This window comes from Eumetopias jubatus, unplaced genomic scaffold (genome assembly GCF_037043125.1).
Source record: "Eumetopias jubatus isolate StellerSeaLion01/CBP00866 unplaced genomic scaffold, mEumJub1_p1.0 scaffold_2, whole genome shotgun sequence".
In the NCBI taxonomy this organism is placed as follows: Eukaryota; Metazoa; Chordata; class Mammalia; order Carnivora; family Otariidae; genus Eumetopias; species Eumetopias jubatus.
In genome coordinates this window covers 202,119,750-202,136,278 of record NW_028274808.1, presented here as the reverse complement: position 1 = coordinate 202,136,278, position 16,529 = coordinate 202,119,750, and the positions used below count along the sequence as shown (strand labels likewise).

The 16,529-nt window shown below is 62.3% G+C and overlaps 1 protein-coding gene across 1 annotated transcript in view; it reads right to left on the bottom strand.

Moving 5' to 3' along the window:
* Positions 1–13,708: 13,708 nt before the first annotated feature.
* Positions 13,709–16,529, bottom strand: part of RNF212 (ring finger protein 212) — a 34,393-nt gene continuing 31,572 nt past the window's right edge. The window contains exons 10-12 of the mRNA XM_088021274.1: positions 14,918–14,990; positions 13,914–14,077; positions 13,709–13,746 (exon numbers count right to left, since the gene is read on the bottom strand). Coding sequence (XP_087877400.1) covers positions 13,709–13,746; positions 13,914–14,077; positions 14,918–14,990 — 275 coding nt within the window. The remainder of the gene's footprint in view (positions 13,747–13,913; positions 14,078–14,917; positions 14,991–16,529) is intronic.

Below are 16,529 nucleotides of genomic sequence, written 5' to 3'. Positions count from 1 at the left end.
CAGGGAGGCCGAGGGGAGAAGTACGTGAAGTACTCTGAGGACCCACCAGCCGCCCCACAGTCAAGCCTTGGTGGGGAGGAGTGAGCTGGCCTCCCGAGCATCTCAAGGGGGAGCAATGCCCTGTGTTGGGGTCCGGGTGCGGGGTGTCTCTGATGACTCAAGGGAGGGGACCAGATTGGGGCCAGATGTGTACCCCCCCAGTGGCTGAGCTGGAACACACACCCCATCCAGGGGCAGGGTGTGGGGACCCACAGAGGGTCAGCAGTAGCCCCAGGTAAGGGGGTGGGGGTGGGGCCTGAGACTGCCCCACCCTGCCCCCCACCCCCTGCGACAGCCGCGGGGCATCTGGCCGGCAGGTGGAGACAGCTGCCGACAGCTGGCCGGAGGGGCGGGCGCCGGCCTTATCCCGGGTGGAGGCAGGGCGTGGTGGGGTGGGTGGTGGGTTTTGTTGGGTTGCAGTTGAAGGGGGTTGCACGGTGAGTCCTAGGAAGCTATTGCGTTCCTGAATAGCCCTGCCCTGGACCCTGGAAGGGCCCTCGCCGTGAGGACAGTGCCGAGCAGGCAGGGGTGTCTCCGCCCTGGTGCGGGGCTGAGGCTCCATCTGCCTCTTGGGGGAGCCGGGGGTCTGGGGGCTTCCTGAGGCGAGGGGCCAGGGCCGCAGAGGAGGCAGGGGTCTTTGCTGGAAAGCAGTGTGTCCCTGCCCCCACCCGGCAGCGTCCACCCCGAAGGGAGGAGGAGAAGTTGGGCTATATACGGTGGGGAGTAAGAGCAGGAGCCCACCTGTGGCTCCTCTCGGGTCTTGGGTTAGGGGTGGGGGGAGCAGGTCCTTCCCAGACTCGCCCTTCCTGGAAAACCGCGAATCCCTGTGGGTGCCTGGAGACCTGTGTGATTCGCCCCTGGGACCATCGTCCCCGTGACACCAGGCCCTCCCCAGCATCATCCCAGCAGCCCCCCAGGGACCCCCCCCCCCCGAGCGGGGGCAGCACCAGAGCTGCCCACTGCCTGGCCGGGACCCTCCTCTGGGCCATGCCCTGGGCACCTGGTTGGGGGGGCACCTAGCTTTAGGCAGGACCCAGTGAACAAGGGGCAATGAGCTCAGGGTGGCCACGACCCCCTGCCTCTTCTGAGCCTCCTCTGTGAGCCAGCACCTGGCCTGGCCGGGCTCTGACCCTCTGATGTGTGGGCAGGACGGTGGGTGTCCTGGGGTCACAACCCCACCCACTCCCGGCCCCATGACCCCCGCCTCCACCCCCATGTGCCCTGGGCAGCTCCTCCCACCGCATCTCGCAGGCCTGGCCGTTACCCCAGCACACTCTGACTCAGCCCTGGGCATTTTGGGGCCCCCGCTCGGCTGGTGGGTGGGATGGGCAGGGCTCTGCAGAGGCAAATTCCTTATTCCTTCACAGCTTTTTTCTCTATTTTTTCCACTTTGTTCTAAAAGCTGTTCTCCACTGTTCATTCCTGGAGCCCCTCCAAGACAATCGGCACCCGGCTCCTCAGGGCAGCCACAAAGCTCCTTTGACGGCGGTGGTGGGAGCTAAACCAACAGCGGGGCGGGGGCGGGCGGACGGTGCCCGGGGCCTCTGGGAGGCTGTGCGCAGCCCGTGGGGGTCCTGCTGGACCCCGGGCTCTGCCGGGCTGAGCCTGCTCCCGTTTCTGGTGGGGAGGAGGCTGTCCACCTTCCCCGCCAGAGCCCGGTGCCTCTGGCTCTCCAGCTGGAGCAGGGACATGGCCAGCGCCTCTTCTGAGCATCCTGCTGGCCCTGCTTGTTCGGGGGAGGCCTTGGAGCCCATCCCCGTCTCTGTCCATGTCCTGAGTGTGGTGCCCGGCCAGCACAGCCTTGTCGAGGGCGTCTGCCGCCACAGGACCCTGGGCCCGCCTGGGAGACGGGATGGTGGCTGCCCTCGGTTGTCTGTGTCCTCTGCCAAATGTCCCGTGGGCGCAGGAGGGCTGGGGTTCTGGTGCCCACAACTAACTGCACACAGTGCCACTCATTAAATGCTCGGGGGAGAAGCAGCTTTGGGGCCCAGAATGTTGGGGTGTGTGGGGCCAGAGTGTGTCTGCCTCCCGCCTGCCCTCCGGTGACCCAGGAGGCCTGCCACAGACAGACACCTGGGGCCTTTCCTTCTGGTCCAGCAGGGTGGATGGGTGGTGGCAAGCATCACAGGCCACGGGGGACCCAGGCAGGGAGGGGGTGGGGCTGGACAGCCATGAGCCATGGCCTGGCAACAGGAAGAGTCTGCATAGGGGAAGGCACGGGAGGGCCCCGCAGAGATGCCCTGGCTGGTGTCCCTGATGCGGATGGCGGGCCAGCTCAGCCTGGGGCAGGCTCCTGGGCGCCTGGGCCTGTCACAGCTGCCCGAGCTCCCTGAGCCCTTGCAGGCTGGCTAGAGGAGCCTTCGCTACAAACATGAACATCGCCCACGGGGCCCGGTGAGGGCAGTGGCCCGGCCAGGGAGCGGGCCCAGAATGAGGCACAATCCGCCCTTTGTTCCTGCGGCCGCCTAGAGCCTGTAGGCCAAGAGGAAATGAGGGAGAGCCAGCCAGCAGCCCTCACCCGCCCGGCAGGCCCTGCTGCCAGGGCCCGGCGGACGCCAGGGCTGGGCTCTGCAGAGGGGCTGGAGGGGCTGCCTGCCCCCCCACCCTCTGGCCCAGCACAGTGGGATGTCTACGGGGGGCCTGCACCTCCACAAGCCCCAGGCCACCCCCCCTCCGCCGTGCCCCACCCGGGCAACTGGCTCTGCACACACACCCCTTGTCCTCTCCCCTCCTGGCCCCCGCCAGACACTGGCAGCCTGTCTGGCTGGGGGGTGGAGAAGGCAGGGGTCCCCTCAGATGTGAGCGAAGGGGTCTGCCGTCCATCCTGCGGCAGCCAAGCTTGGTAGCTTGTTCCCTCGCCTGCCGAGTGGGGTGACCCTGGCCCTGAGGGGCCAATCCTCTGGCAGATCCTGTGCCTCGGCCACGGCCCATCCAGGGGCAGTCTGGGGCCACCGACGGGCACACGCACACGTGCACACGTGGTCTATGTGTGGTGCTTACGTGTGCGGCACATACGCGTGCTGTGCGTGGGGCTTGAGCCTGCCGGCGGGTTCTCCCTAGAGGTCTCAGCAGAGTGGTGAGGACGCGCGACGCGCTGGGTATCTGTCTTGGGCTGTGTTTTAGCCTTTGCCTGAGTCTGTGCTGAGGCTGAAAGGTGACCCGGAGCCCCTGTGTGGCACCGGGATCCTTCTTCACTGCCCTGGGAAGGGCTGACTCTGTCCAGGGGGCCCAGCTTTGATCCTCATGGGCAATATCCTCGCCATGCAGGATGGGGGCCTCAGCAGGGGCCGGCCGGGACCCGGAGCCCTGGCCTGCGGCCCCACCCTGCGGGCAAACCCCACAGCCAAGGCACCCACCCTCAGGCCGCAGGGGTGGGTGCTGGGCCCTCCGGGATGGCCTGGGGTCTGAAGTCCACCCAGAAGTGGGGAGGCCCTGGGGGGCAAGAGGGCCTATCCCAGGGCAGGGCAGGGGGCGGTCTGCGATGCTCCGCTCGGGGAGAGCAGGGGAGGCAACCCCTCCCCCCCCGCCACCGCAGTTCCCTCCACCCGATACCAGACCTGAGCCCACACCCGTGCTACTCTACCTAACACGGCGGTACTGAGGGTGAGGCATCCCTGTACACCAGAGGGAGCATCTTCAGGGCAAGGAGAAGGCACTCTGAGGCCTGGGTACCTGTGGATGTGTGCCAAAGGACGCTGCCCCACGGCCTCGGATGGTGACCGCCGCCGGGAAGGCTGGGGGCTCAGACAACGCGGCCTGCCTCCCCCACACCCAAGAAGGTGCCCGGCTCAGCCTGGCCTCGCCCTGGCTCTCCCAGCTGCTCGGTCCACTCAACTTCCCACCAGCCTCCTGCTGGCCACAGGGAGCTTGCCCAGATGGATGGGGGTCCCGGGGCTGGGGTCCTGGCCCACTGCCCCTCCTCTGGTCCCTGCAGAGGCTTCCCTCCTGTGGCAGAGGGGAGACAGGCCCTGCGGTGCCCATGGTATAGCTGCAGCTGTGTCCCCAACTGTCCCCAAGGTAAGGCTGACCTCCTGTGGCCTTCAGGCCCCCATTGAGTCCCCCGGCCTGCCATTTGCTCAAGTGCCCAGGGCTTGTCTTTGTGGGAGGAAAGTGGCTGGAGGTGTGGTCCAGGGCGCAGGAACCTACCTCTGTACCCCGCGTCCTCAGCACCAGGGACGCACAAGTCTGCGGCTGGGGGCTGGGGCTCCACGTCCAGGCGGATGGGAGCAGATGCCCCCCAGTGGGGTGTCAGGGACCCCTTCCTTGGTACCAGGGTTCTGTGAGTGATCGCTGTGGGGGACCAGGAGCGGCCGGGGTCAGGGCAGACCCTATGGTGTGTCCCAGGGACCTTCTTCCAGAGCCTGGGCAGCACCAGCCACAGAGGTTTCAAAGGGCCACCCTCATCTGCTTGATCAAAGCGCATGGGACCCCTGCCTCCCGGAGGCTCTCTGCGCTGCCATGCCAGTAACAACTGTGGTAGGCGAACACTGGGAGACAGCCGTTCTCCAGAGGGGAAGAAACTGCGGGTGAGCCCAGCCTGGCGGCTTTGGGGCCATCCCCAAGGCGGAGGATCCCAATGCTGGCCCTCAGCCCCTGGGGCAGGGGAGCAGGAAGAAGCTCCCTGGCCCAGTCACGAGGCTCTGATGCCCACAGCCCAGGGGTCCGGGGTCACAGCCTTGAGGGGGCCCTTGGAGGAAAAGGCATCTGTCAGGAGCTGCAGGGCGGCTGGCCGGGCTGCCTGAGGTCAAAGTGCCTGAGGCCAGGCTTCTCGCGCTCCCGGCCGGCCAGCTGGGGGGCCCGGGAACCGGCTGGGGCTGGCTGAGGCCCGGGTCCAGCCGCCCCTCAGGGTCTGAGCCACGGCTTAGGGTGCTGGGTGAGTGTGAGGGAGCTGCACCGGGCAGGGCCGCAGACCTGGGGGGGGGGATCTTCAGAGCCCTGGCTGGCCTGGCGTGTTCGTGGGGGGCTCCCGGCGAGTGCTGCTGCCAGGACCACCTCGGCGGGGTGTGGGAGCTGGACCGACATGGTCCCTGAGCCAGGGCGCCGGCCTCATGCGCAGGGGCGTCGGGTTGTCTCCGTGTGGCAAGCAAGCAGGAACGGTTCTGGGCTCACGTTACAGTTTCCACTGGAAAAACAGCCCCATTCTGAACATTGGCTCCGAGCTTTTAAAAAATTGCAAATATATCCAGTTTCCAGACGAGCGCTCAGTGAACTTGGTTGTTTCTGCCGGGCTTGGCGAGGGCGGGCGCCTGGCCCAGCTGCAGCGACAGGCCGGGGCCAAGGGAGGCCGGCGGAGGGCCAGGAGGGCAGGGCTGGCCTGCCGTCTGGGGGTGCCTTGGCTGGCCTGGCCAAGGGGCCGAGATGGCCACAGGGCACAGGCCCAGATTCGGGGAGAGGGGCCAAGGCAAGCGGTCGTTTTCCTGTCACGAGGGGCTACGGCGCCGCCGACCCCCGCACGCGACTCCAAGTCCTGTGCGTGCAGCACGCTCGGCTACAGCTGGGCGCCCAGCCGGGGCGAGGCCTTGCCAGCTGGAAGGCAGGAACCAGCTGCAAACCCGGGCTTCTGGGGCTGCAGGGTCCCAGGGTGGCGGCCGACTTGGGCTCTGAGGGGCTGTCTCCCGGAGTTGCAGTTGTGTGTGTGGAGGGGCTGGGTGTGCACACTTGCGAGGGTGCAGTGTGCGTGTGTATCCACACACGTATGTGTCTGTGAGCATGCACGCATGGGGGCCCCTCTTCTCCCTCACACTCAGGCAGCAGGGCAGGGCTCAGGCCCCCAGCCCCTCTAGAACAACAGAGAGACCAGGTCTCCAGGGAGGATTCAGGGGTCCCAGGCTCCCCCTACCTGTTGGCCCCTGGGGTGAGGTGGGCCCTGCTGGGCCCTGGAGGGCAGACTCTTAGTTGGCCTCGGCATCCCTGGGGAGGAGGCTGTGGGGGGGGCAGAAGTCTGCTGCCCTGGTCCCCGAGTGTCTTCTCCCAACTCCAGGCACCCGCAGGCTGGGAGTGAAGGCCCCGAGCCTCCCTCCGGCCAGCCTGTTTTCCTTGGAAGGCAAGGAACATTCTTGGTGCAGTGTGGCTGACCCGCCAGAGGACAGAAGCGCCCACTGGGTAAACCAGGACCCCTACCCCGGCCGTGTTCCCAGCTTCACAGAAGACTCTTTCTGATGCCAGAAACATCTGGAAATTCTTCCAAGGCCCGGATTCAAGCTCTTTGCACTTGGAAGCCGGGCAGCCCAGAGTAGGGTGGGGATGCAGGCAGCTTGGAGCCCAGGCGCTGCCCCTGTTGCCCATGCCACCTGTGTGAGGAGATGGGACGTCTTGGCTCCTGGGGGAGGTGCTTCTGAGGCAGGAGCTGGAGGAGGTGCTGGAGGGTGCTGGCCCATTTCACAGACAGGGCCAGAGGCCTGTCACTTAGCCCTGGGGGGGAGATGCTGGTCCTTGCTTTTAAGCCTGGTCTTGTCCAGTGTCTCCTGTGAGGGTGGCGAGATCCTGCAGAGGATTCTGGGAGCTCCGGTGGCCGCAGTTCCTCCCCGAAGGTGGGGGGCCACCCCAGAGCCTCACAGTGACCCCAGCCCCGAAGTCGTGTGCCGAGAAACATCTGTGCTTCTCTGCCCAAAGAAAACAAGCCTCGGAGGCAAGGAGCCCCCCACCCCCAGGGCTCTGTCCGCGCTCACAAACTACCCGCCCCGGGTCTTGGCTCTGAAAAGTCCTGAGGCAAATCGTTTTTCTGCCAAATTTCAGTCTAAGACGTAGAAAGGCAGACACCAGAAGCAGTAAAAGGGGAAACAGGAAGAAAAGAGGCTTTCTCGGAGGATGACGGTCTGAAAGGGGAGCGGGAGCCGGCCGCCTGCCTGGGGGACGCAAAGCAGGGGGCCCCCCTTCGGGTGCACAGGAGGGCCCTCGCCTGGGACGTCCTGCTCACGCCCACCAGGCCCGAGATCCTGAGTCAGGACCCGTCACCCAGGGCCGGGCACAGAACCCACGGCCCTCCAGTCCCGGCCCCAGAGCAGTTCCCCTCCCTCCCTCCCTCCACCCCTGCACACGTGTGTGCACACACACACGTATGTACCTGCAACCCTCCACCCACCCAGGGCTGGCGCTGCCCCGCTCACAGGGTCTTTGCAGCCCGTGGGGTTGGACAAGACGGTGTCCTGGGTGTCCAGTAGTGGGACGGGGTTTGCTGAGAGGACCCGTAGGCCCATGCCACGTCTAGATGCCAAGGGCAATGGAGAGCCTCACCCCGGAGGGGCAGGCCCGGCAGGGGGCAGGGGCTCTGCCCTCATTTGGCATGAGGTGGGGCTCGGGGGGGGGGTGGCGTTGTGCCTCAGTTTCCCCAATTCTGCAGGCACCAGATTACACTTGCAATCCCCACGTCCCACTGACTCCAATGCCCTCAGGCATGTCTGGATCCTCCGAGGACACTGGTGTCCACGGTGAGTCATGTGGCTTCTCACCCCTGGGTCAGCTGTACCCTCTGCAGGGGCTTGAGCCACCCTGGTGATGCAATGCCTAGTTGGGCCCCGTCCCCCGCCCACCTGGGGAGAGCTGGCGGAGGGGTGGAGCCCTGCCTCTGCGCCCGATCTGGGGCCCTGTGCCCACTTCCTCCCAGCCCAGCTCCGTGCTGTCTGTCCCCTGTGCTCTCACTGACTGCCCCCGCCCCGTGGTCTGTGCCCAGTGGCCCCCAGGCTCCCCAGGCCCCCCACAGAGGCCCCAGCCTGAGCTGCAGGCAGCCCTGCTCTCTGCAGAGTCCACGCTGCATCTCTGTGTCTCTACAATGGCAAAATAACATTTCATGAAAACGAATTTATGAGGTTCCTGAAGGTCTGTAAGTCCCATTACCAAATTCTTTCTGCCCTTCTTGTGCTTCTGCAGGTGGCGATTTCCCTTCCTCGCTGAGCTGCTCCCACCCGTCTGTGCACACGAGGTCCCGCACCTGTCCTCAGAGGACACAGCCAGCCTGCTACAGCCAGAGGAACAGGTGAGGGGCCTGGAGTCAGGTGCAGAGCGCTCCCCGCGGTGCTGGATGCCGCCCTAGGCCACCCCGGCCTGACGCTCTGGCCGGCCTGTGCCTGGGCTTCTGGGGGCCTCGCACCATCAGCACGTGAGCCTCAGCAGGAGGCGGAGACTCTGGAGAGGGGCCCAGAACTGCCATGGGGTCTGCAGACACACCCCCCCTCCGCCCCTGCTGACTCTGCCGGGCTGGGCGGTGAAGGGCATCGGGCGGGTGGGCATGTCTGTAGGGTGCAGAGCTGAATTGGTGAGTTCCCCCTGCAACCCTGGGAGGCAGGACGCCCATCACTTCCAGTTGCACATGAAACCATGAAGCCTGAGGGGGGACCCTGAGACCACCACCCTCAGGATGTGGCCACAGCTGCCTGATTTAGCTTGAGCTCTACACCATGAGCCCCGGTGTGGCTGCCCAGTGTGTTTTCGAGACAGAGGACAGCATCATGAAGCGTGCTCTGTATTCCTGAGGTCAGGCAGGCTCTTCTAAAGCAATTTTCCAAGTGGTGTTTGTGCCGACTGCAACACACAATTATTTCCTCGTTGGGAAAATGAGGAACGCCACTGCAGCCCTGCTCCCACCCTTGCAAGAACCCGCCACAGCCCCTGGGACCTGCCAGTCCCACCCAGCAGCCTCCACCTGCTCTGTGCCCGCCCTGAGCACACCGGACCTGCAGCCCACTCCTGCTGGGCTCCAGGAAGGCAGTGGTGTGTATCCGGGCCCTGCCTCAGCACCAGTCTCCTGGGCTGTGAGTGCATCTAGCCCCATGTCCACGAGGCCAGCGGGCAGAGGAGTGGCCACCAGAAGCACTCAGGCCCCGCAGCCTTCTCCCCAAAGCTCTCTTTGAAGGACAGAGGCAGCTTCACCCGGATTTCTGACCACTCTGCGACACGTTGGAAATTTAAAAGCAAACGTCCTGGGGCGCCTGGGTGGCTCAGTTAAGCATCTGACTCTTGGTTTCGGCTCAGGTCATGATCTTGGGGTGGTGAGATCGAGCCCCATGTCGGGCTCCGTGCTCAGTGGGGAGTCTGCTGGAGATACTCTCTCTCCCTCTGCCCCTCCCCCTGCTTGCACATGCTGTCTCTCTTAAATAAATAAATCTTAAAAAAATAAAAACAAAAGCAAAAGTCATGTGCCATGGAGAGCTCAGAGTACCCTCGATCGGGGCTCCCGGGGCCCAGCAGGATAACAGGCTCTTGGGTACCTCAACCAGGCCCCTGCAACCCTTGGGGGAGTGGGGCCTGGAGACGGATGCACTTGTACAGACAGGGTTGCTAACTCTGACTCTCCTAAAGCAAGTGTCTATGCGAAGTGCCAGGCTGTCCCCCAGAGAGAATCTTCCTGCCTCTCAGCTACGCACCTGGAAACCCACTGAAGCGGGAGGAGACCCGTGAAGCTGTCCTCACACACCCGTGCACACGTTTGTAAACACACGTCGCCAGCGAGGGGTGCTGGGCTCGTGGCTCGTGTGCGTGACCTGTGGGGCCTTGGAAGGACAGGGATGTAGGTCACCACCTGGAACACCTGCTTTGGCCACAGGAAGCATCAGACGAGGCCAGATGTTAATCACACCCCTTGAGAGACATGCCCACGGTTGTGGCTCAGGGAAAGAACACGGAGTGAGAACACACTGTGTGTGCACGTGCGGCAAGGAAGGGTGCTGTGTGCCGTGTGAGAGGTGAGGGGAAGCCTGAGGACACCCCCAGGGTGAACGGCCCCGCATCCAGGCATCCAAGCACCTGCCTTGCTGGATGGCACCGTCCCTCTCACGGGGTGGCCTGTGCTTCCTGGGACGTAGCGTCTGCGGCTGTGCAGACGTCTGCCGGGGCAGCCGTCCCTCTTGGGGGCCTCTCCTTGCCCTGACAACGGGAGGGCGCCAGCCTGCTCCCTGGTCAGCCACATTCCAGCTGGAAGGCCTCCAGGATCTGCACACGTGGAGGAAGGGACACCTGCCCCCTCCCACCATGCAAGTCCCCCGTCCACGGTTCCCTTAAGTGCAACACAAAATTGGTGCAGACTTGGGTTTACCACCTAAGAATTTTAGGAATTTCCTCCCGTCTGAAAAGAAAACGCGTTCCAAACCTCCCTCCGTGTCACAGCCGTGGGGGCGTGAAAGACCTCTGTGCTCCTGAGGGTTGGCTTAGCCTCTCTGACTTCACAGCCCCAACTCCCAGTCCACGGGGCGTCTGGGACAGGGCGAGGGGCCTGGAGGTTGCAGAACCCAGACCTGCTTCCTTCGTGCTGGCCCCTTCCTGAGCTCAGGTCCTCCTCTGTCTTCCTGTATGTCCCAGGGGCTTTCCGCATTCTCCTTCTGGTAAAACTCCTGCCGGTCAGCGGGTGGGAGGCCGTGGAGGGCCCGGTCCCAGCTCCCAGGGGCCATAGCTGGGAAACAGTGCTGGCTGAACACCCTCTCACTTTGGAAAAACACATCCAGCAACTGTAAGTTAATATCCAATTCAACACTTCATCCATGGAAATTTTATGGCTAAAAACAAAATTTTTGACAGATGGCCCCTGCTTTGTCTTAGAGATGGTGAACACCCAGAGGAGAAGGACCTACTGCATGCTCTGAAGCACAGAGGCTTCGGGAGGCTGCTGGCTCCTCCTGAGAAGCGTCCGGAGCACCTCTGAGGCCGGCGGGTGAAGAGGGGCCAGCGTTTAGTGCCCGCAAGGCCATCCTGGGTGCAAGGGGCCGCGATGTCTGTGCGCTTGTGGGGACGTCAGAACCCAGGGTGGGGAAATGTTTTTATCTAAGGAAAAGAGGGAGGGCAATCCAGCCGTGCTTGTATTAAAAATGGAACCGTAAGGCTCGCTCTGTCCAGGGGAGTGGGGGGCAAGTGCGCCTGAGAGGCTGGTCCTCTTCAAAGGTATCTTTTTGGGCAGATTTGACTGTGGAACCGCATAAATCTGTGCTGCAATTATAAAAGAGAATTAGACTGAAAGCGGTCCCAACACACCAGGCTTTGGGGAAACTGCCTCTTCTGGAGGTGCGCCCACGGTGGGGGGAGGTCTCCTGGGCAGAGGCGCCAGCCTCTTCCCTTCTCTGGAGTGAGCAGGTTCCTCCAACACCGAGCCCCAGCCGCCACCGCCTCGGCGCTCCCGCCCGCCTCACGCCTCCCCTGCCGCCCCTGCCTTCCAGCTCCCATCCGCCTCCGGGCCGCCCCCGGGCTTTCCTGGGCCAGGGACCCTCGCGACTCCTGACTCGCTGGGGTCCCGGCCAAGGCCCCTCCGCGGCTGGGTCTCCCGCGTGTCCTTTCCCAGCCCGGTGTCCGCGGCACCCCATCGGAGCCGAGGGCGGGGAGCGGCCCCCGTGCCCCCCGAGGCTCTGCTCCCGCGGGGGCGGGCGCTCTCACCCCCCACGTGCGCGGCCGGCTTCGGAAGCTGCTCCTGCGAGCCCAGTTCTGCTAAAACCAAAACAAACGGTCCGACAGGCGGGGCGTCTGAAAGGCGAGACACAGTCTGGAGGATGCTGCGCTGCCCAAGGACAGACTGAGCCCGCGGGCCGGGGGCGGGGGCGGCGTTGGGGGAGGGGGCCTGAGGGAGAGCGGGGTGGGGGGCGGGCATTGGGGCGGGGCCAGTTCCAGGCACCTGGGGCTGGAACGAGGAAACGCGCGTCTCCGCCTCAATGTTGGGGCTTGAATAAGTGTTATATTATAATTAAGACAAGAGGAGAAACAAAATAAAAACCACGGTAGTAGATAAGCTGTCAAACATTTACTTAGCACCAACTGGTGCATCCTATTAGGCGCGTTAGGTGTAACGGGCACACCCATTCCAAAAATAGGGCCTGGTGCTGGCGCGGGGGAAGCTTGCTGTCCCGTTTCCCCTGAACAACAGTGGGGTTTGCTCTACCTGTAAAGACGAGAGCTCAGTCCAGAGAAGGGCCCGAGGCCCAGCTTGAACTTTCAAATGTGCTGGTTCCTCTGCATGTTACTACCACTGGCGCCCAACCGCCTGCCCTGGCGGGGGGGGGGGGGGGGGGGGGGTTGTGACAGCCCCCACCCCCACCCCCACCCCACCGCACAATCTAGGCGACATCCCCCCAAGTCCGAGTGGAACTTGGCAGCCGCCAGCGACCGTTCCGGGCCAGGCCACACTGCTGTCCTCACGGGCTCTAACCTGTCAAACCCTCTATCTTTGTGATTTTTCTTTGACAGAGCCACTGGGAACAGCACCAGGCGCTCAGCTGCAGACCGGTGGACCAGCGCTCAGCCCCGCACTGTCCTGAGGCCTTGAGGGGAGGCTGAATTTGATGAGCGTTCCGAGCTCATACCTGGTGTTGTCAGCCAGGGCGGTCCTCTGTCTATACTCAGATGTCTCATTTAATCTTGCCCTTCCCATGAAAATCATGTTAAAGCAGCAGATGTGCTGATGTTGGTGAGAAGCAGCCTGGAGCACCAGCCCCACCAGACGGCCTTGCACCTCACCTGCCGCATGGAAGCTCCACTGAGACTCGCGTCTCCACACTGCAGAACAGCAGCAAGGAAGACACGAGCCGCTAACCCTGAAGTCCAGGTTTGTGTCTGAGCAGCAAGGTGGCCTCTGCGAGGTGCAGACAGGTCTGCCAGGCAGGCAGGTGGTGTGCGGGCCCAGGCGCCCCGGCGGTGGGAAGCTCCTGGGCAGTTTTCAAGCCCATCTCCCCGCAGGAGCACGGCGGTCAGACCTCCCGACAGCCCAGGCTTGGACCCGTCGGACCCAGGCTGCAGGTGGAGTGGGAGCTGGAGGGTGGCCTGCCCGTCATGACTGGCCACAGTCTCATGCTGGAGACCGTCATGCACTTACATAACATTCGCAGAGAAAGACACATGCCAGGACTGGGGATTCTAGAACACTGAAACTTTTCCGGAAATGGAACCAACTCAGCACAAGCGCCCCCACTGTGAGATGTCAGACTCCACCTGCAGCCCGCCCGCATCTGCCAGCCGGACGTGGAAGCTGCACAGGGGCCTCTGGCCCTCCAAAGGCCAGTGTGTGACATGGCCTGGCCAGAGGGGAAGGGACACACCCAGGAGGCCAGATGTCACCTGACAAGGCACCTGCCTGTGCCTCAGGCCCTCCAGGTGCAGAAGGGGGTCATCTCCTCCCTGTCCTGTTATACACCTGCACGCACTGTGAGCCTGACCTCCGTGAAAGAACACAGACCAAGTTCTTCAACAAGTTTTAGGTAGTTGCAACATAAAGGATTATGATTAGCCCTAGAAGCCTCTTTCCAACTCTGTGTGGTCTTGACTAGTTGCTCTCCTCAACAGAGCATGCACACGTCCCAACCACCTGGCAGGAGTCAGGCACAAAACTCGTCTCTGGAGACCGGTCACTGCCGAACACAGCATACGTGAGTCGTGAGCACCCACGTGGCAGCAGCCGTTCCGAACCCCGTGGCCATCCCACGTGGGGGCCTGTGTGCAGAAGGTGGGGCTTGACGTGCTGCAGACCCACCCAACCCCCCGAGCCTTCCCGCATCGAGCCAACACTGACGTTTTAAGGAACATTTAAGGTAATAAAAAGAGCAAAGTTTCAAACATCACATATATGCTGCCCCAGATAATCAGAAAAATACTTTATTCGACTGTATTACTTTATTCCATCAAGAAGAACGGACGACTGCTTCTACTGAGTAACGTCCTGCTGGTGGCAAGAGCCCCAGGTGGCTGGACACGGGCAGGACCTCGTTCACCTTCCATGCGTGGCTGCCCCGAGGCCAGCAGACCCTGCAGAGCACGGGAGCTGTGAGCTGAGATGCACACACATGTGAGCACCACTCACCAAAGCTCAGAAGCAAGTTCTCAGGAACATTCAACATGTTTTGTGTCTACTCCTCCCCCATACACACTCAAAACGTGCTCCACACACACTTTTCAAAGCAGGGCACACTTGCCTAAACGCTGCTTCTGCAGCAGTGCAGAGATGCTGATGGGCGGCCTGGGGGCCAGCGTCTGGGAGCCCCCAAGGCTGGGCGAGCCCCCTCTTCCCGCTCGGCCGGGGGCCAGGGGCGCTGCCGGCGGGAACAGCGTTTTGCAGGGGACCTGCAGCGGTGGGATCCTAGGAGTCAATTCAACAGACACACATTGACCAGGCCCCCTCGGGAGCAGGTTTATGCCCAGAGCCAGACCCTCCTCTGTGCTGGTGCCCCCCCAGCAGGGAGGGCCCAGCTCCCCGGGAAGGTGGGGATGGCCTCTGGAATCAGGGCAGAGGACACCCAGACGTGGCTCCGGGCGGGCTGGGGGAAGACGAGGAGCACCGTGGCTGGGCTACCCCAGAGGACAAAATGTGTGCTCACCCACCAGCATCGAAGGCCATTAAGGAGCTTAGGTAAGGGGGGGGGGCGTCCACATTCAGGGACCACCTGCCCTGGAGGGTGAGACAGAGAGCCTAGGTAGAAACCCTGGTGGGAGATCCAATACACAGCAAAGAATGAGGGCCCCCAGTGTCAAAGATGAAAAGTCAAGGGATTGTCCATTCAGGGTTGGCACACGGCAGCCAAATCCAGCCCTACCTGCTTCTGTAGACAGAGTTTTAGCGGGACAGCTGCACCCGTTTGTCTAGTTACCTCTACAACCTTGTCTGCACGATGGCAGAGCTGAGAACATTTACTACCTGCCCTTTACAGAAATGTTTGCCGACCCTAGTCTGTTTCTGTGATAAGGTATCTTGTAGCCGGGAAACGGCTCTTTTGGAGTTTTTAGTAACAAGATAACTGCCTAAGTTACATTTTAGCTTCAAAAAAGCAAAACGTGACGTGGTCTGTGCGATGTCATCATACTCAGAACACGGACAAATGGGTTTAAAAGGCAATCCCCTTAAGGTTCACAGCCTTATCTGTGGTGAGCAGGGTGCTCCCACACCTCCCGCTGGGACGTCTGTGGAGCCGCGAGACATCACCTGAGAGCCTGGGACATGCTGCTGTGACCGGGCGTCAGGCTGAGGAGCTGAGGGCTGAAGCGCGAGATGCTGCCTGCAGTGGACAGGATTAAAAGGTGAACATGTGCAGCTCCAGGAAGGCAGACAGCCCCCGCTGTCCCCTGCCACATCCCGGACATACTGCTCTCCACGCCCTTCCCGATGGGGCAGGTGCGTCCACAGGATGGGAGCAGAACATCTCGCGTCCAGGGCTTTGTGCCCTGTGCGCCGCAGCTGCTCAGGGGACATGCAGACCAGCAGAGCCGGGGTGGGGCTGCTCTGCCCCGCAGGGCCTCAGCCTGACCCCGCGCTCTGGGCTGCAGGCCTGGCAAGGGAGGGCACTCAGTAATGTTTGGAGACCTGCACTCTGCCCTACACTCTGTCTTGGCTCCCGTTACCCTGAGAACCACTGGGAGGAAAAGCACTTCTAGAAGCTTCCAGCTCTGATGAGCGCCTCAGTGCCAGGACTAGCCTCGTCTCCACCCACACTGTGAGTTATTACACTCCCGAATTTCTGCTGACATCCTCCATGCTAAGAAGCAGCTTCCTTTAAAGATGTAAACAGCCCCTGGTGTGCATTAGTCATAGCAGGGAGCAAATTTGAAGACTACTCTCTTGTTTAATACCCGAACTCTTTGTGTCCAGATTTTGGGAGAATTTTAACAGAAGAATGGCAGGGAAAGAAAGGAGGACAGCATTTAGGGTTTCCATGTGTCTTTTTGTGATTGAAGAACCTGGATCAGAGAGAGGCAGTGCTTTTCACAGGGCTGTACAGCACCAAGTGGCCAATGGGGTCGTCTCTGTGCCGCTGGGCTGTGTGGACCATGGGAGGGCTCCGCTCACTGGCGGCTCCCAGGACTCCTGAGTGTGTAGGTGACCCTCAGAAGCTCTGCAGAATTACTGAGAATCAGGGAGACAAACTGTCTCACGTGTTTTATTTTCTGTATTTTGTGATGGTCTGACACCGTGGGGCCTTGCTTATCCCGGAGAGACCACCCCTCCCAGGGCTAGCTGACTCCCAGAGAGTAATGATTTGTCTGTAAACCCACCTCTGACAGGAAATCTGACCCCCCAGAGCCTGTGCTCTGAATACCTCCACCTTTCACACTCTGCCCTAACCACCCGAGGCCGGCATCGGACACAGGACAGCGCCTACCCCTGCCCCGCAAACTGCTAATATGACCCCAACTAAGCAATCCCAAACCTTGTCGGTCCCACTGCCCGCCACTCCTTCCTGTGAAGACCACCCCCCACCCCGGCCCGATGGACCCAGGGATCCCGCGTGGGGCCCTGTGGGGCGGCCTGCCCCCTGCATCTAGGAGACTGTGCGGAAAACTTCATCTTGCTCGGCAGCCCCTCCTGGTCTGCGGGCCACACGACTGATTAAGTAAATCTCAGTATATTTTAACATGGGGCAGAACCACAACAGTAATGGTGGGTTACGTACTCAACACAATTATGGTCGACTGAAACAGCGTCTTACTCTTTACGGTAATTTGTGGACAGAACAGTTATCGACAGAGATGAGGAAGCAGAGGCCCTCAGGTCATCCCACAGGGGCTGTGCGAGCCTGAGCCCAGCACGGTGGGCGCCC